This window comes from Leuciscus leuciscus, assembly GCF_965113295.1.
Source record: "Leuciscus leuciscus genome assembly, chromosome: 20".
Classification (NCBI taxonomy): Eukaryota; Metazoa; Chordata; class Actinopteri; order Cypriniformes; family Leuciscidae; genus Leuciscus; species Leuciscus leuciscus.
Window position 1 is genome coordinate 2622847 of NC_138744.1, and position 20830 is coordinate 2643676.

Genomic DNA, 20830 nt, shown 5'->3' on the forward strand with positions numbered 1-20830 from the left:
TTGCTCATTCTCCTTCTGTTACCCAGGCGACACCTGGACGGAGACTCTGGCGTACGTGTTGTTCTGGGGCTCGGCGAGTGTCGTGACCGGCGGCGTGATCCTCTTCAACGGCCGGGACTTTGTGGACGCGCCCAAACTGGTGCAGAAGGAGAAGATGGACTGAACCTGCGTGTGTGGGAAGCAGCTTGGTCCCATCGAGTCTTCATCCTCCTCCTCCTCCTCATCCTCAGTCCTGTCTTACTCTCAGCTTCACCGGTCGTGGAGCCTGTACTGAGGAAGAGGACGAAGGCCCGGGGCCGGACGGGACCGAACGCACGCGCTGCTCTCCACACGAGGATCGTATCACCCGGGACCATCTCACAGAGATCCCATAATTCCATCTTACATATAGGCAGCTTTACAGGCGCAAAAATCAAGCACCTTAGACTTGACCATGAGGCTCTCGGCCCCGTCCTCGTGGTTCACACGTCACGACGACGTGTTTTCATAGACGCCCGTGTCTAATCGCACACGCCTGCCGATATTCCACCGGCGCTCACAAGTCGCAGCTCTCGGACTGTTTTTGGAAAACCAAACGCATTTATAATCGCGTCTGCCGTCACATCAAAACCACTGTCTTGTTTTCTAATAAAGATACGTGCACAATAAGATACATTGGTAACACTTCACAATAAGGTTTGATTTGTTAACATTAGTTAACTACAACGAACACTTCTAAAGCTTACTATTAATCTATCTTATTATTAAATTATTCATCTTAATTTCAACATTTAATGCATTTTTTAAATCCAAAGTTATTTGTGAACAATTGACAAAATATTGCTCACGGTTAGTTCAGGTCGGTTAATATATTAACCAATATAAACAAACAAAACCTTAGTGTAAAGTTTTACAAGAAATGTTTAACTTTTAAGGTTCTGTATGTTAGCATTGGCTAATGCAATTGCTAGCATGAACTAACAATGAACAAGTTTATAGCATTCATTTCTGCATACACATTTTTAATAGACATATGTATTTTTAATTAACGTGTTATAAATTAAACATGAATCACCATTTAATATTATTTTCTTATTATCTGCATTAAATGCTGTACAAAAGTATTCATTTTTAGTTGGATGCAAACAAACCGAACCTTATTGTGCAAGTTTTGTTCTCAGCGAATATATTTTATGCTAAGTTAATTTTTCTTATCCCGTTAGCAGCAGTTTTTCTTCTCCTGTTTTAAGCACACAAAAAGTTTGAAACAAGAAAAAAACATGACAAAAATCAATAATTTAAAATATTTTTTTCAAAACAAATCTTAATATTTTCAATTCTGCATTTTTTTTTTTTCTGAGAGTGCTTTTTAATTTATTATTTTTTTACTAGAAAACAAGACGAACAGCATTTTGCATGGCGGCAGCTGCAGCATTTTGTAGTGAATTTGAGACGGACCCAGACTTCATGTGCGGTTAAATGGACTCGTTTTATCCTCGCCTTCAATATCATGGTCTTCCTCAGTCTTGAGATCTGGGAGCTTTTAACGAATGAACTGTTTATTAAAGTGATTCAGCTGAACGAACTGATTCTGTTTGTAATCGAGACTTGATTCGTATGAATCTTAACTTGGGACCGCAAGCGTCTCATCGTCCAAAGGAGTTTACAGCAGGACCGTCCCATCACTGAAGCGCTGTGCCATATCTGTGTTTCTCTCACGAGTGAAGGATCAGCGATGCCTTATGTTTGCTGTGCTCTTCATCCGATCCCTCTGCATCTTCACTGCGGGATGTTCTTCTCATGTCTGGCTCCTCGCTTGGGCGGAGAACGTTAAAATGATGTGTATTATTGTTATTAAAGTTGTTATCATGAAGTCAGTTTCGGTCTAAATGGAAAAGAATAATGACGAACGCTGCAAAAGAATGCATTGCTAAATCACAAACGGTACTGTTGGCCGCTGTACTCGGTTCGCTTGCTTGATGTCACTCAAAACTAGTTTTATCCGCATTGACTGGAACATGTTTGCATGACATTCCTGGTAGGAATTTCAAAACGTGTGTTGCTTTGATCAAACTCAAATTTAATGGGAATAACAGGCTCAAAATGCCACAGCAGATCAGCCGAAGCGAGCGCAAACCGTGACCCGTGTGTGTGTGTGTGTCCCGTGTGTTTGTGTGTGACCCGTCTGTGTGTGACCCGTGTGTCTGTGTGTGTGTGACCCGTGTGAGTGACCCGTGTGTCTGCAGGGGTTCGACCAATTAACAGCGTTCTTTCCACATGAACTCGATGGCCAGTCAAATTCAATGTTATGGCAAGAAAAAGTTGCTCCTCTAGATTAATAATTCTGTCATTTATGTGCGTCATTCCAAACTTGCATAACACAATGAGACATTCAGTACATTCATGCTGTTCATAGCAATAATTCATCGTCGATCTGCAAAAATTATGATTTTATAAATCATTAATAGGATTCATGTGTCTTTTGAAGTCGTGTGATGCTTTGAGACTGAGATTTAAGTCGGACTCTGCTGAATAATGTTTTTCTCAGAAATGTCACGATACGAAAAGTAAAATGTATTGCTAATGCCATTTCATGTCGACTTTAATGAGCAAGTATTAATGCCATGGCGAAGAAACAATGTGACACATGATAATGCATGTCTTTGAAAATTCAGCAACACTGTAAATCTAGACGGTTATTTCAACTTTACTTGTTTTTGTTTCAGTGATGTGATTAATTTACCGGCACAGCCTTTGTTTATTTGAACATATATTTTCCATGCATTTTCAAGATTAAAGATGCTAAAGACCAATAAAGTAAATATTACAGAAAGGCTACAAAAATATCAAATAACGCGCACAAAAAAAAACTACAATACACAAGTACAAGTTCAAGACTATAACATTCTTTGATATGATTGTACAGTAGGAAACATTTCTTTATTAAGTGCTGGCAAACAAAATATTGACAAAGACCAGAAAATGGTTCATCAGGACTTCAACTCAATTGAGTCCAATAAAACATACAACTTATGTTTTGGCAAGAAATATATTAAGATTATTATCAATAATTCACTGATATTCCTCAGAATATAGATATTTTATTACTCCAAATACACATTTTTCTCTCGCTCTATATACTGTGTGTGTGTGTATATATATATATATATATATATATATATATTAATAATCTTAATATGTGTATATATATATATATATTAATAATCTTAATATATTATATATATATATTTATATATATATATATTAATAATCTTTATATATATATATATAATATAAATAAATCAAGAGCAAAAAATAATGAAATACAGGGGAAAACGTTCATTCATTTGTTCATTAGGCATCCAAAATATTGTGATTTGACGTACAAAATTTTATCTACTACTAAAATAATACAAAAAGTTATTTACACATAGTTTTACACAATTTCATACTGTTTCGTACTACATTTAGTGTAGGTCACAGTCCAGATATTCAGTGTTTGGAAATGTATCTGCTGTTCATATAATGTATAAATAGTTTTATTGTTGCCGTAAGAAAAGAAAAAAAAAAGTCCTTTTCATTAATCAGATTTTCATATTTTCTGTAGGAAAAATGTTTTAGTCCTAATAAGCTAATAACTGTATGGTTCAACCAACCAGAAGCTGAAAGTGTTCATAACACGAGGATGCAAGCATCAGTCAGATATAGAAATGTATAACGTTTCTCCAGCTCACCAAGTAAAAATGGTCCCACAAACGTGTGTGTTTTCCACGAGTCTTTGAGTTCAGATGTCGGAGGACATGTTGAGTGTTTGCGGAGGGACGGGTGTTCCTCGCTGCTTCCTCCGACAGAAGGCGTAGAGAGCCGAGAGCGGGACACAGCTGACCGAAGACACCAGCAGAAGAACGATGAAGACCTGCCCGTACACCGGATACTCCTTCACCACTGACTTACCCTGCGTCACCGAGGAGGGAAGAAAGAAACACACTGTCTTTATCTAATCATTCCTTAGCTTTGAACCTAGAACTGGTTATAAGACCATTTATTATCATTTGACATTTTTATGCTTTAAAGGATTACTTCACCTCAAAATGACAATTTCCTGATAATTTACTCACCCCAATGCCATCCAAGATATTCATGTCTTTCTTTCTTTTCATTCGTGGCACATCTCAGACCAGCACAAGACGAACAATTGTGGTTAAAAAGTATATACATTTTTATTTTATTTTTAGAAAATGACCGATCGTTTCACTAGATAAGACCCTTATTCCTCAGCTGGGATCGTGCAGAGACCTATGAAGCACTTCAGAGTCCTTTGAAACTGCATTGATTTGAACTTCAACATTCTGGTTGCCATTGAAGTCCATTGTGTGGAGAAAAATCCTGAAATGTTTTCCTCAAAAACATGTATTTATTTTCCACTGAAGAAAGAAAGACATGGACATCTTGGATGGCATTGGGGTGAGTAAATGATCAGGAAATTTTCATTTTGAGGTGAACTAATCCTTTAAAGCATAAAAATGTCAAATGATAATAAATGGTCTTATAACCAGTTCTAGGTTCAAAGCTAAGGAATGATTAGATAAAGACCTTTAACCCTTTCATGTATAGAGGTCACGGCTATTCAAAAAGCACTTTCTTGCATTTGCATGAGTTTTGATCCACAGTTGTACCTTGAGCGATCTCTGATGGAATCACGTCCTCATGTTCTGATATCAAAGATACACGAAGTTCAACTTGTATGAAGTTTTCGCATGATTTTATATAATTTTATTGATTGGTTTGTTAAACACACAATATTGCTGTGTTATTACTGTATTATGTTTAATTATTATGTTTAATACAGTATCTCTTCAGTTTAAACCATAAACGCATGCTGTTCATTAAAGTGGACATTTCAAATCTTGTTTTTCAGAGCAATAAAAACACAGAAAAAAAAAGATCCTGAATGAGGTTATCATAATTCATGCATGAAAGGGTTAAGTTGCCAAACTTGTAGTAAGAGTTTATTGGAAACTAAATTTTCATTTTACATTTTTATGATTTAATTTATTTGGGTACTACTTGACAATAAGGTCTCATTTGTTAACATTAGTTGATGTATTAAAGGGGTGGTATAATGCCATTTTCACAAGATGTAAAATAAGTCTCTGACGTCCCCAGAGTGTATGTGAAGTTTTAGCTAAAATCCCCCACAGATATTTGTATATAGCATGTTAAAGTTGTCACATTTTGAGGGTGAGCAAAAACACTGTTTTGTGTCTGTTCCTTTAAATGCAAATGAGCTGCTGCTCCCGGCACAGGGGGCGGAGCTACAACAGCTTGCACTCACATAGACATGCACTGAAAGTTTCAAAAACTTTTAGCCTTTTATGTTCAAACCAAAGTCAGACAATGATGGAGAGACTCAAGAAGAAGTGACAACATGTAGAAGCAACAGGACGTTTCTGAATGGTTAGTTGGTGAATTTATGTAGCTTGTGTAGTTATCTTCTAGTCATTGATTAGCATATTCTGTCTTGATAATCTACAAATTATCAAGGGTGGTGGTGGCGCAATGGATAAGACACATGCCTTTGGTGTGAGAGACCCGGATTCGAATCCACTGTGAGACACCAATGTGTCCCTGAGCAAGACACTTAACCCCTAGTTGCTCCAGAGGCGTGCGACCTCTGACATATATAGCAATTGTAAGTCGCTTTGGATAAAAGCGTCAGCTAAATGAATAAATGTAAAAAAAAAATGTAAATAAATCGTGTTCAGGGGGCGGGGTTTATGTAAATTCTAGGGTTGGTGATGTCACTAACCCGGGAGGAATGTGGTGTAGTCTCTACCAGCCGTTTGTTGTAGTCCTTAAAAAACTATTTCTTTAAAAGCAAATATCTCCCTTTGCTTTGAACTTTGAGCGTTGTAACTCTGCAGATGTTGTTTATGATCAAACAGCAACATTACACACTAACTAAAGATAGAAAAGTGAAATCATAATCAACCACCCCTTTAACTAACATGAACTAACCATGAGAAATAGGCTACATTTGTTACTGTATTTATTAATCTTTGTTAATGTTATTAATACAAATCCAGCTGTTCATTGCTTGTTCATGTTAGTTCACAGTGCATTAAAGGTATAGCGGAGGATGTTTTACTTCCTGGTGGGTAGTCTAAACTATTGGTCCTCCTAATTGTCAATCATTCTGGTGAATCAATCAAACTTTTCAAAAAGTGGAGAGGGCGGGTCTTATCTAAAATTTGGAAAGATCCTCCGCTATACCTTTAACTAATGTTAACAAAGACAACATTTGATTTTTATAATGTATTAGTAAATGTTGAAAATAACATTAACAAAGATTAATAAATGCTGTAGAAGTGCAGTTCATTATTCATGCTAACTAAAGTAGTTTACTAATGAAACCTTATTGTAAAGTGTTATTTATTTTAAGTATGGGTTTTATTTTTTTCATTTTACAGTTTTATAATTTAAGTAATTCTTAGTAAGCGTTATATTTTGATTGTTTTTATTTTAGAATTATTTATTTTCATTTTACAATTTTATACGTAATTTTTTGTGTTTTTATTTTAAAATGATTTTAATTAGAATTTTTTTTATGAATGTAATTGTAAGTGCTTTTATTGTTTTTATTTTAAAATGATTATTAAATTAAATTAATTAAAATAAAATTTTTATAAAGTGAGTGTTTTCATTGTTTTCATTATTTTCATTTTACATTTCCATGATTTAATTAATTTCTACTAAGTGTTTTAGGTAACACTACAATAAGTTTTCATTAGTAAACTACTTTAGTTAACGTGAACTAATAATGAACTGCACTTCTACAGCATTTATTAATCTTTGTTAATGTTAATTTCTACATTTACTAATGCATTCTAAAAATCAAATGTTGTCTTTGTTAACATTAGTTAATGCACTGTGAACTAACATGAACAAGCAATGAACAGCTGGATTTGTATTAATAACATTAACAAAGATTAATAAATACAGTAATAAATGTTAGTTCATGTTATTAATGCTGTAGCCTACATTAACTAAAGTTAACAAATGAAACCTTATTGCAAAGTGTTACCGTGTTTTTATTTTGATTGTTTTTATTTATTTATTTTTAAATTAATTTTACATTTTTATAATTTATGTCAATTTTACTAAGTGATTTACTTTAATTGTTTTGATTGTTTTCATGATTTCATAAATTTTTTCGTTGCATTTTCCATTTTCATGGTGTAATCCATTTTTAGTCTGTGGTTTATTTTCATATTTCTTTCGGTTTTATATTTGTATTGTTTAATTTTTCATTTGCATGATTTAATTCAATGTCAGTTTGTCCTCCACTCCTAAATGCCCTGGAGTTTCCCAGTTTGACCCGTGCCGTACCAGATCTTTGTCCCAGGCCTGATAGGTCGGTGTCCCGCCCTGGATGTAGTTAATGATGTAGAAGATGAAGAGGCTGATGAGGAGTACGGGACTGATCACGGCCCACATCAGCTTCCAGTACCAGTTCGGCCGATGCCCCAACATGTCCTCGATGTCTTTCTCAAACCTGTGGAAGATGAACAACAATAAATCAAACATCTACAACATCACAATCATCAGAGACATGAAAATCTGTGCTTTTTAAAAACTGAATAATTTCCTTTTTTCTTAGTTTTACAAGGTTCAAAGAAGAACAAATAACAAAAAATATAAAGGTTAGCATAGGCAATATTTTATTTATCCCATATTGCATTCATGTATGTTTGGGTTTCAGTCATACTTCATCAGTCCAAACTATATTACAGGTTAAATACAAGTATTTGAAAGCGCATGGATCATACAAGACAAATACATTTCTTAGGCCATTTATGGACACAACGTTTTATATTCGGTCTGAATAAATACATAAAAAATATTACTTGCAAACAATTCTTCATTAATTCTTCATTACTCCAACAATATTTAGTTGGAGGATAGTGATCGCTATTTTTACTGGCTGCCAAGTATTATATAAGAAAATATCTGTCTTTCCAGAGGCCGGTTTCACAAAGCTATTTTAGACCGGTCTATAGAGTTAGACGAGTCTATAATGTGCTCATAGTCTAGTCTAATGCAAGTTAGACTGTTTCACAAAAATAAAGACTGACTTAATTAAGACCAAAAACTAATAATTAGACCCCTTCCCCCCCCAGGCTAACTTAGGTCTAAGACTCTGTTACCTTGGCAACCAGCAGTAACAATCAGTTACATTACAAACAGCCAAAAGAAAAGGGAAAATGGCTCATAATTTAAACATTTCTTCTTGTTACTACATTCTCCGCTAAATTTCCCAAGTAAAATGTCCTTGTAACTGTTATACTCCTCCAACAAACACATATCTTCCGCTGGGGTAAACTGCACTGAGCGGCTGAATGCGCTTACTCGATCCGCCATGTTTTTTGTTTTGAAAAGTGTCTTATTTTACCCAGAATGCATTGCAGTGTAGTCCTACTTAAGATAGTCAAGAGTCTTAAGTGCTTTGTGCAACGGTCTGATTTAGATTTCTATCTGAAGTCTGACTATCTACTATATCTAAGCCATAGTCGAAAGTCTATCTTTGTGAAACCGGCCCCTGGTTATTTTTGTAGAAGAAATGGGGATTGTAAAAACCTGATTATGCTTTTCCATACAAATATCCTCCAACAGTCGAATTCACGACGCAAGAATTCAATTCATGAGTGTCAATTTTCAATTTGGGAATCCCAGCTAGCAAAAATATGTTATAAGAAAATTTTCCTAACATTCCCATAAAGTTGTAAAAAAAACAACAACTTTATTTCGGAATGCTCTCTGAAAGAAATATAATTTTCTATATTTAAATTTTTTGGGGAAAATGTTTTAAAAAGGCTTTTTCTTGGTTATGCGAATCTAAAGGGAACATTCCATTTCACAAACATTCGTTACTTTTGAATGTTCTCTGACGTTCCAAAACAAGTAACATTAAAAAAAACGTTACATGAACGTCCAACTAAATGTTTCATGTTTTGTTCCATGAATGATGTATAAATAATGTTTTTGTGCTGAACATTATTATCGACCAGATAACTTTGCATGAATGTTTCATTAACATTACTGGAAGAACATTTGTTCAAAACTTTGAGAGTACTTTAGCTAAAGTTCTGAGAATGTTCCCTGTCGGCTGGGATGACAAGAAGAGAAATTTACTCAATTGCTTAAATTCAAGACTTTAAAAACTGTTTTGTTTGTTTTCCATCAAGCGTTCTCACTTCAGTTCAGGAATTTCCTAAATGAACATGTATGAAAAACAACCATAATAACCAGCATTATTATAATCCTCAAAGAGTTTTAAACTGTGCAGAGCTTATGAACACATTTACAGATGATTATGTGACGTACAGTGAAGAATTATGAGAAACAGTAAGAATATTATGAGTTTAAATGCTGCAGACTTTAGTCCTGACGATTATAAAGATTATAAAGCTTTTTTAATCATAAAAATGTAAAATATTAATTTTGACCTTCTGAGGTTGGAAGGATTCCTGAAAGAAACTGCATTTACTGAAAATGAAATGCTTTGTAAGAGTTTTGCACCCTACTCTGTGCTTGTGCCCTCATGACTGGAGCCTGTAAAGACAAGAGTCATTGAATTTCTCACCTTCTCAAGCCATAGATGTAACACACACTGATGACTTCAATGAGGACGATGAAGAGCAGAGAGAACGTCGCGGCGTATTCATTGAAGATGGTGAACCAGTAGTTGCCCGAACGGCTGGTGAAGCCGAAACCCAGAAGAAAACAGAGAAGACACACCAGACCTGGCAGAAACCAGAGGAAAACTATCAGAAAGCAGACTAGACCTGAGAGAAACACATATACCGCTGAACACACATGATTTCACTCAGGAATTAGAAAGAAGCGGAAATATAAAGAGCATATGATCATAAGTGCGCAAAAACATTGCCCCTGCCAAACAAACAAACAAACATATAAATAAACAAACATCAAACAATGAAGCAAGAATATATTGGGATGGTTTTGTAATACAAATACAATTATAATAAATACATAAATAAAAAACAAAAATAAATAGATGAATGAATGAATATCAAGAAGATTGGGATAGTTTTGTAAAAAAATTAATAAAAAAAATAGATGAATGAATGACTGAACAATTAAGCAACATCAAGAACATTGGGATGGTTTTGAAATATAAATAAAATTATAAAAAAATACATAAATAAAAACTAAAATAAATAAATAGATGAATGAATGAATGAATAATCAACATCGAGCATATTTGTTTTGTAATACAAATAAAATATAAAATAAATAAATTATGAATTAATAAATAAATGAACATCAAGAACATCGGGACAGTAATAAAAAATAAATAAAATAAAAACAATGAATGAATGAATTAATTAATGAGCAATTAAGCAACATCAAGAATATTCTGATGGTTTTGAAATAAAAATAAATAAATAAAATAAAAACAAAGAATGAATGAATAAATTAATTAATGAGCAATTAAGCAACATCAAGAATTTTCTGATGGTTTTGTAATACAAAAAAAAGGTGAATGAATGAATGAATGAACATTGGGATAGTTTTGTAATACATTTGTAATAAAAAAAAAATATATATATATATATTTATATAAACAAAAAATATATAAATGAATGAATGAATGAATTAACATTTGATGGGATGGTTTTGTGATGCAGGCTCATAAAAAAAATGAAATAGGCCTATTTACAAAAATTTCACTACAAATATTTGAAATATTATAATTTTACATTGATAATAAGGTTTTCACCTGACAGTGATCTGACAGTGGTCACATCAGCATAGCTGCCGTTAAACCAGTTCAAACTACATTATTGACCAGTACAAGGCAAGTTTAGTGCGCGTTCATGCTGGGTTCTGCTGGTCAAGCTGCAGTGATACACACCTTAACCAGCTCGTTCCAGTGACACACCATCTGCATCCTTCTTACCGTTGATGGTCTCGTTGCTGAGTGTGCGTGACAGAAACTTGAGGTCTCCCAGTGGAGTGATGATGGCCGTGACGTTTCCCAGCATGCTCCCCATCCCTAACAGCAGCAGCATGACGAAGTACAGCACAGACCACAGCTGAGACAGAGGCATGTTCTTAATGGCCTCACTGTACACGATGAACGCCAGACCGGTGCCCTCCACCGCCTGCGCGCACACACACACACACACACACACACACACACACACACACACACACACACACACACACACACACAATTATAAATGTCTTCACTGTCGCTTTTAATCAATTTAACGCATCCTTGATGAATAAAAGTATTAATTTCTCTCTCTCTTTTTTAATCTTACCACAAATGTTTGAATGTTATCATTGTTTGCTGATGTAAATCAGCAGTTTTCAACATGGATACTTATAAGAAATGTTTTCTTTTTATAAGAAAAGCAAATCAGCATATTAGAATGATTTTTGAAGGATCATGTGACACTGGAGTAATGATGCTGAAAATGTAGCTTTGATCAAAATAATAAATTACATTTTTCAATTTATTAAAATAGAAAATAATTATTTGAAATGTTAATAATATTTCACAATTTAACTGTTTTTACAGTATTTTTGATCAAATAAATGCAGTTTTTTAAAAACATTCAAATTTGAAAGGTACTGTATTTATACAAATATTGCTACACAGCAATTTTTACACTAAGAGTTAGGGTTAGGGTTAACCAAAGACTGACCAGTTTACCATAGAAAGTTTATAAGTAATTGTTTTTTTATATATATATTTGTTTTGTATTGCTTGTATGGTCTGTTTCTGCTACATTGTATCACTTTAATTTATTTATATTTTTGCTCTGAAAAATATTTATACAAATATATGTTTACCACCCATATTGACAATTTTTTATATTTTGGAATATATTAAAAAATGTATCTGAAAATATATTTTTCTGCTGTATGGGCAAGGTCGCTTTAAAGGGAATAGGAGAAAAGAAAAACAAACCTAAAAAAAAGTGGACAAAGAGTAAACAGAGTGTAAACAAAAATACAAATACAGAGAGAGTAATAAATAAGCCTAAACTGTCAAAAATCATTTTCATGATTTGTTATCACAACTTTTAATCTTTTGTCAAATCAACTTAGATAATTATTGTGGTTCAGATAACATAATATTTTGAGTTTCTGTTTATTAAACCAATCTCTTTGTTGTATTAACAAAAATTTTTTATTTCAATGAACTCAAAATTTTAAGGCAACCAGGTAACTTACTTTTTTAAGTTAAACCAACAATAATTTTTTACAGTGTAAAATAAAATAATAAAATAAAATAAAATAAAGCAGAAATACACTGTAAAAAATGATCGTGATTTTAACAGTAAAAGACTGTAAAAATGCTACAGTGAAAAACTGTTAATTAGTTTCCTTACTCGGTAAACAACTGTGATAGATCTAACGGTATATTTAATGTAAAATAAACTGTAAAATACCGTTAAATTTACAGTTTTTGGAAGTGAAAAAGAACAAGTCATTGCATAATTTACAGTGAAAAAACGTAAATTGACATTCCCACAATTCCCTGCGTGACACTTCACATTTGATGTGTTTTTGTTGAAATAACTATGTTTCGTCTTAGTCTTTTCTAATCAGTTATGACAATAGGGTTTTATGTTACATTTAATGTTGTTAAATTAATGTTTATTGCATCTTTTACATTTCATGTGTGTTACCATGATGGTGTTTAGTGTTTGTGTGAATGACATTGTACAGCTTCTTGTAATTAGTATTAACTCTCTTGTGGAAGAACTGCTTGTGATGAGCTTTAAATCACCATGTGATATTTCATCACCACTGTGATTGGTTGTTGTTGGTGTATTACTATGGTACAAAACAGGTATTAATCCTTCATTAGGTCAGTAAATTAACATCATATCAGACAATGAAATACGGTTTATTACTGTAAATTTATGTAAAGACTGTTAAAATCTAAAATGGTGCTACCGTTTTTTTTTTTACAGTGTAGATATATAAAATTCCGACGGTAAATTGGTCAGTCATTGATCACTGTCGCTGTGTAATGTGGACAGTGATCTCCTGATGTGGTGATAAACAGCTCAGTTTACCGTGTCCAGTTCCGCCTCTAGACTGCAGTCTTCGATCTTTGAAGCGATGGCCGCAAACCTCTCAGGATGAGTGAAGTTCAAATGACTGATCCAAGAGCTGATGTTCTCAACGCTGATGGTGTCCTCAGACAGATCGAAGGTGTTGAGCAGTAACAGCCTCATCCTGGATCAACAGAAAACGCTTTCTGAAAACTGATCCTAAGAGCTTCCTTGGGAAATTACAAGAGTTTCACCTGCATTGTTTATTAAGCAGATAACACTCATGTTACATAAACTGTCGGAGTACTTTTTTAAACTTTTTTTAAAAATACTTTCTTGACTTGCATCACAATTTGATGTTCAGAGTCCTAGATGTCTTTCCGTGCTCACGGCCAAAGGAGTATTTGAAACTTTTTTCTTTTTTACCTTTGTCTGACTCAGTTTAAGACGATATTCTGATTCCCCAAATTAAAACAAGCAAGTTTACAGGGATATTCAGATGCATGTTCACATATAAACATCATATTCAGAATATGGCTGCAACCTGAATTTAAATGTAATTTTGCATGTAAACACACCCTAGTGAAAAAAAAAAAAACTTTATTTATTTATTTTAAATACATTTATTTCATACTAAGTATACTACAAATCCATTAACATATTTACTGACATATCGCTTGAGACTTACTGATATTAATATTATAATAAAAAAAGTGGAGTAGCCTACTATTGCACAATGCACATTTCATAATATTAAGCCTAAAATGTGTTTAATATCACTATTAGTAAGAATAGTATGATCTCTGTATAATATCTTTAAATGCAAGATATTTAAAGTGTACCTGAAGTTTACTTGCAATAGTTCCATTTTAGCACAATATTAATATACTTAAGTGTATCTTTAGTTGAACTTCAACACTATTTCCAGAAAACTAACGTATATTAAGTACAAAATTAGTTCCGATTTAGCAGACTTTAAGCATATTAATTAAGTATAGCAAAAGTACAATAGCTGGGTATTTATATTAAGTAAGTACATCAATATTTAAAGGTATCTGTGGTGTACTTTTACTCAAATGTATGTGAAATACACAAATCTTTCACTAGGGCAGTGAATGAGTCCAATGATGAGGGGAGTGTTTTAGGAAACCTATTAGAAAACCATCATTATTGTTGCAGATGTTCTTCTTTTTCCATATAGTTTTGTGAATAAGTGATGGATGATACTCTGAATAGTTTAAACATTCTGAAAGACGTCATCTGAAACAAGCTTAAAAATAAACTTCGAGAAGCCAAGAGATCATAAAATGGACGGACTGCCAACATTCAGTTTAATGTTTGATGGAATCAAATAATGAGAGAACGATCATTCATTCTGCACATGTTTGTGAATCTCTTGATGAGATCACAGAATGGCTAAACCTGATGTTTAAACTCATATACGTTAGAACATCGCTGGCATCTCACCTTTCCAAACAGCTTTCGTAGTTGAAGGTGGCTTTGAAGCCGTAGATGGCGAAGGTCACGATGCTGGCGAACACAGACGTGCTGCTGTTAATGAGTGACACGACCACGGCCTGCCTCTCGAAGTTATTGTTGTGGTGGTTGTAACTGGCAAAGGCGATCAAAGAGCCGAAGCCCAAACCCAGAGAGAAGAAGATCTGAGTGGCAGCGTTGATCCATGTTTGAGGGTTTGCTAACTGCTCCAGCTAAACACACATGGAGTGTGAATGCACACTCAACACTCAGAAATCAATGAAGAAGCAACCAATGATCTGGACTTTCTTACCTTGGGTGTGAACAAGTACTTGACTCCGTTCCAGGCCCCGTGCAGAGTGACACCACGGATCAGATAGATGATCAGAACCACATATGGAAACGTAGCTGTAAAATACACGACCTGTGGAGGAAGGTCAAAGGCACAACGGGTTGGAACTAAATGAAATGAGTAAATTAGCTGGTTTCTCTAGTGATATATTTTAACATTATTATTTTAAAATATTCCTGTGATCAAAGCATCATGTCTTCAGTGTCACATGATCCTTCAGAAATCATTCAAAAATGCTGATTTGCTGCTAAAGAAGCATTTCTTATTATTATCATCAATGTTAAACACAGTCAGTGCTGCTTCATATTTTTGTGGAAACTGATTTTTTTGGATTCACTGATGAATATGAAGTTCAAAAGAACAGCATTTATTATCAATAGAACTTTTTCGTCATATTTATTCATTTAATAAATGTCTTTGTCTTTTTTTAATCAATTTAATGTGCCTTTGCTAAATAAAAGTACAATTTATTTTTTCTCTCTTGTTTTCTTTTTTAAATCTTACTTACCAGAAACTTTTGAATGACAGCGTATTATCATTTATTTTAATTTTTTATAAACACATTTTAAACAAAAAATTTAAATAGAGCAGCTAAAACTGTTTTCAACATTGATAATAATAAGAAATTATCTTAGAATGATTTCTGAAGGATCATGTGACACTGAAGACTGAAGTTATGGCTGCTCAAAAGGAATATTACATTTTAAAATATATATATTTTTAAAAACAGTTAGTTTAAATTTTAATAATATTGCAGTATTACTGTTTTTACTGTATTTTTTTATCAAATAAATGCAGCCTTGATGAGATTAAGAGACTTCTTTCAAAAACTTTCAAAAACCTTAATGTTTGCACCTGACCGGTAGTGTGTGTGTATATATACCATATATATATACCATCATACACACTAACACACACACACACACACACACACACACACACATATATGTGTGTGTGTGTGTGTGTGTGTGTGTGTGTGTGTGTGTGTGTGTGTGTGTGTGTGTGTGTGTGTGTGTGTGTGTGTGTGTGTGTGTGTGTGTGTGTGTGTGTGTGTGTGTGATGATGATGATGATGATGATGATTTATGAAGTGAAATCCGACAATTAAACTATAAAAACAAACCTTTCAACAGATCATAATTAGTCAGTTGAAAAACATATGAATCCATTTCAGTGTTTGATGTTCTGGATGTTCTGTTTACTTCCGTACAATAGACGGTTTTGGTGTTAGTCACCAGTTGAGAATCAGACGGTTTAGTCTCACCATTCCGGTAGATTTGACCCCTCGGACGATGAAGAGGTAGACGATGATCCAGGCCAGCAGGAGACACAGCGCCTGGCCCATGTGAATGCCTCCGTTCTCATCGATGGAGGACGAGATGTTCAGCGTCTCACGGAAGAAGAAGTACTGTGTGGGTGAAGCCACCTCACACTCCTCCAGATACCCCGTCCGGTTACTGTTGACGGGACACTCGGCCCAGGGCAGCACTGACTGCAGACGCATTAACACCACAAGACGTTTATGATCCACAGGTCCAGGACAACTACTTCATAAAGATCAAACTCATTATAGTTCCACTTGAGGCAAGCAACTCTTTTCAGAAATGAATTACGAGCTACTCAGAAGAAGTTCTCATTTTAGTTTTACTCTTCAACACTTAATAGATTTTAAGATTTTAGATTATTTTGCCATTTTCTGCATAAGTAACGAAGTTTAGTTTGGTTTACACATCAAAAAGTGATTTTCTTGTCTTGTTTTCCAGTACAAATATTCTTTACTGAAGATACATTTACTTAAGATGCCAAATAACAGTCTTGTTTTGATAAAAGTTAAGTGATTGTTTATGCTTAAAAATTAGAAAAAAATCTGATTTATTTCTGATTATGCCATTGACTGATTTTTTTATTTTGTTTTAAACATAAACATTGAGTTAATTTAATATTTTCCTTGTTTTAAGCATAAACAATCACTCAATTTTAATACATTTCTCCCAAAACGCATGTTATTTTGCATCTCAAATAAATGTATCTTGTAAGATTGTACTGGAAAGAATTTTGATGAATTTGATGATGTTTTTAGCTGTCAATAAAAGTGTAATGCAAATTTTACAGTGAAAAATCCGCTCCGCAGAATTAGCATAAAATGTTGGTTTTGACCATCGGCCTTCCTCATCTCTTTATATCAGCATTGGGATAATTGATAAGCTCATCAAACATGGACAAACCCAGCCATTGGGTTACATTTTTTAATTATTTTTTTTATAAAAAACAACCCAGCGTTTTATTATAGAGTGTAAAAACATTATTCTCTTCATAGAAACATCTACATTTATTTTTCAGTAAACTAACCTGGAATGAATGGAAGAGATACCAGAAGCTCCAGGCGTTGATGACGTTGTAGTACAGACACAAGTACATGGAGGTCACAACACTGGCAATGCCTGAACAATGCATGTACAGATGAGGATGATAAAGGATGATATCTGATCATTTTATGGCATTAAATGTCTGGTAAGTGAAGTACGGGTCACTGACCCAGTCCACCCAGATACGGGTTGATGGCGGTCCACGCTCCGATGCTGCCCAGACGCATCTTCTGCCCGATGGCCAGCTCCATGCAGAACAGAGGAATCCCCTCCAGAACCAGCATCAGCAGATACGGGATCAGAAACCCACCTGGAGAAATACAAACACACATTAAAAAAAAGGTCACTTTAAAGTCAGCATAAAACGGACGTCGCCATCGTCTTTCCTTCCCTATTGTGACGTAAATTTAAGTCAAGTGGCTTTTGGAACAAGAAAAAATTATATTGGGGAAATGATTTGGATGGTTGTGGTTTGCTATTGGTGCATCTCATGTGATTGACAGGTCGCCCCGCCCTCGCGCCAGCAAACGCATCATCAGAGAAGAGATGTTGCTGCAAGAGGGAGGTGTTATTTTGATTAGAAATTACGAGGGTATACATGCATTAAAAAAATGTGTGATGTACATGAGAAAACAAATCATTGAGAATAAATATGACAATATTTCATAAAAATATTTATGAATTTAAACTTTGATTTCATGCATGGTGACTTTAACCAGTAGCCTTCTAGAGTTCACCATTCACTACCTATTTCATCATTATGTGGCTTCATGAGGACTAAAGGACTCAAACGTATCTATCTAAAACTAAAACCATAATTTTTTTTTTTTTTAAATTCATTAGTTGAAATGAAAATAAACATTACCTGAAATAAAATAAAATATAAAAAAAACTTTAAACATATTTTATTTCAGCTAGTTGCCAAGGCAGCATTTCATATTTTCATTTAGGTTAAGTTGAAGTTCTAAAATAACTCAAAATTAAATAAACTAAAATGTAATTTAAACTATAATAAAAAAAATTTAAAAACGAAATCACTCAAATTTACTACAATTTTAACTTGAAATTTAAAATGAAAAGTAATATATAAAGTTTTTGTTAATTAATATATATAAACTTTAATAGCATATTAGTGATACTAGAATTTCCATGACTTTTTCAGCCATTCACTTTTACAAATCAGTTTATAGAGGTTTAAGGAGCACGTCAGGAATTTGTAGATACAGATTAAAAAGTTGGATATTATTCATGAAATCACCATTTTGAAATTACTTTCATAATATGAAATTTGAAATAATTAAAAAACAAAGCAAATTCTAGATGCATTTTTGTCATGCAAAATGTGATTACTAAGAACATTTAATTTACTGAAAATCATGTTTGGTACATTCCATGTCATTTGTACAGTGTAAATGTGAGCAGCTCTAACTCTCTCTAATCCTCACAGGAAAACAGGATTACTCTGGATCATGAGGGAATTTTGGAATATTTGACAGCATCATGCAAATCAGCAGTGACTGACTGCGCATAACACACCTTCCTTCACGTCTGTACTTTGATCGCATTGCTAAACGGTAAACAGAAGATTTGTGAATTGTTATTCAGGAGATGCTCCTCAAAGATGCACTGAATGCATAACCAGAGACGTTTAGCAGACGAATGAAACGGAGGAGAAATGTTAATCAGTTTTCTGCCAGATGAATCTAGAGGAGCCTCGGCTAAAAGAAAGCAGGAATCTCAGCTTGACTTTCTGCTTCCACACACAATCCCCACACTAAATCTGACCGCAGAACAGCTGATATGTGCTGAGAATCTGGATGAGACGCTCAATGAAGTTGAGGACGATAAAACTCTTTGATGACGAGAACTCGGACTTTCTGCACAAACGAGTGCACTTGAAGAGACAAATATATCTAAGAACTACTAAATCACTAATCTAACACTTATCTTACTGCAATTTCATTCAAAGAAAATTGAAAAATTGAAAAGACCTGCATGATCTCTCTCTCTCTCTCTCTCTCTCTCTCTCTCTCTCTCTCACACACACACACACACACACACCACACACTTGTTTTTATATCTTTACGTAGACTCTCCATGGATGTGATTTTTTTTATTGTACAAACCGTATATTCTATCCCCCTACACTAAACATAGCCATCACACAATTTTCTGCATTTTTACATTAAAAAAATAAAATAAAACATCACTTGGTATAATTCATAAGCTCTTTTCCTCGACCAAATGACCCCACAGTGAAAATGTGAAACATTTTACTATCTTTGAGGACACTTGGTCAAGAACACACACACACACACACACACACACACACACACACACACACACACACACACACACACACACACACACACACAAACATTATGATTTATGATTTAATAACATAAAAAGATGCACTAAAATGAGTCAAAATCAAAAAATCTAAGTAATTGCTATTAATTAATAATATATAGTAACAGCCACAGTGTAAAAAGTAAATATTGGCATTTTGGTACCACTTTATTTTACAGTGTCCTTGTTACATATGTTACATGTACTTACCATAGTAATAACAGTAAATTATGTATAATTACGTTCAACTAACCCTCAACCAAACCCTAATCCTACCCTAACCCTATAGTAAGTACATGTAGTTCATTAATATTACGCAAATATATAATTACATTGGAACAATGACACTACTATTTCTACCTGATCTGCTTGTGAAAAATCTTTTATTAAAGTAATATATTCAGCTCGATTTAGTCCTATTAAATACAAATGAGCTCATTTAGACATTGCCACATTAAGTATTTTTTGTTCATTAAATTAAAGGCATAAGACGACTGACATCATGTTTTATCATACATCATGTCATCTTGTATGCATTGCAGTTAATATGGATCAAAATAACATCTTCATTTCATGTCCAAATGTTCAGACCTTTATAAAGAAGTTATTGAAGGGATTAAACTTTTGTTGTAGAGCCATGCTTGTTTTTCCACATGCATCCCACTGGTAAGACACGGAGGATAATGATAATGACAGTGTAAAATACATAATCATCCAGGAAAAACTCTTTATACATAATAGCTAAACTTTTTTTTTTTTTTTTTTTACAAAGTTGTTTTTGATATTTCTAAGATTTAAAAAAGCCACACACACACACACACAAAAAAAATATTATTTGGAAAGAAATATCAAATTGCACATATTTTGTTCTGTTGTTGTTATCAATGTCTCTGTCAAGAACTACACTGCAAGCATGAGGAGAACAAGTAAAACACTAATCATCTTACCTCCTCCATGCATTTGGCAGAGATACGGAAAACGCCAGACATTCCCAAGTCCCACTGCATAAGACACACATGCCAGGACAAACTGCATAGGACTGTCCCAGGACGGACGGGCTTCCTTGCTCATGATGATGATGATGATAATGTCCTTCAACACTGTCAACTCGCACAGGAGGAGATCAGTCACACTGCACTCTGCAAACAGACAAATCCCCAGAGAACGACGGAGACTGGGAATATTTCAAAGTCCAGTGTGCAAATGTGA

The 20830-nt window shown here is 34.0% G+C and overlaps 2 protein-coding genes across 2 annotated transcripts in view; one reads left to right on the forward strand and one right to left on the reverse strand.

Moving 5' to 3' along the window:
• Nucleotides 1-1852, forward strand: part of sacm1lb (SAC1 like phosphatidylinositide phosphatase b) — a 20039-nt gene extending 18187 nt beyond the window's left edge. Inside the window, exon 20 of the mRNA XM_082150734.1 lies at nt 27-1852. Within this exon, the coding sequence (XP_082006860.1) occupies nt 27-163 (137 nt within the window). The 3' untranslated portion in view covers nt 164-1852. The remainder of the gene's footprint in view (nt 1-26) is intronic.
• Nucleotides 1324-20830, reverse strand: slc6a20 (solute carrier family 6 member 20). The gene is made up of 11 exons (XM_082150732.1): nt 20569-20830; nt 17442-17582; nt 17256-17347; nt 16171-16398; nt 14869-14979; nt 14547-14788; nt 13101-13263; nt 10964-11168; nt 9623-9782; nt 7369-7534; nt 1324-3934 (listed from the first exon to the last, which is right to left on the reverse strand). The coding sequence occupies exons 1-11, from the start codon at nt 20690-20692 to the stop codon at nt 3764-3766; spliced, it is 1803 nt and encodes a 600-aa protein (XP_082006858.1). The 5' UTR covers nt 20693-20830; the 3' UTR covers nt 1324-3763.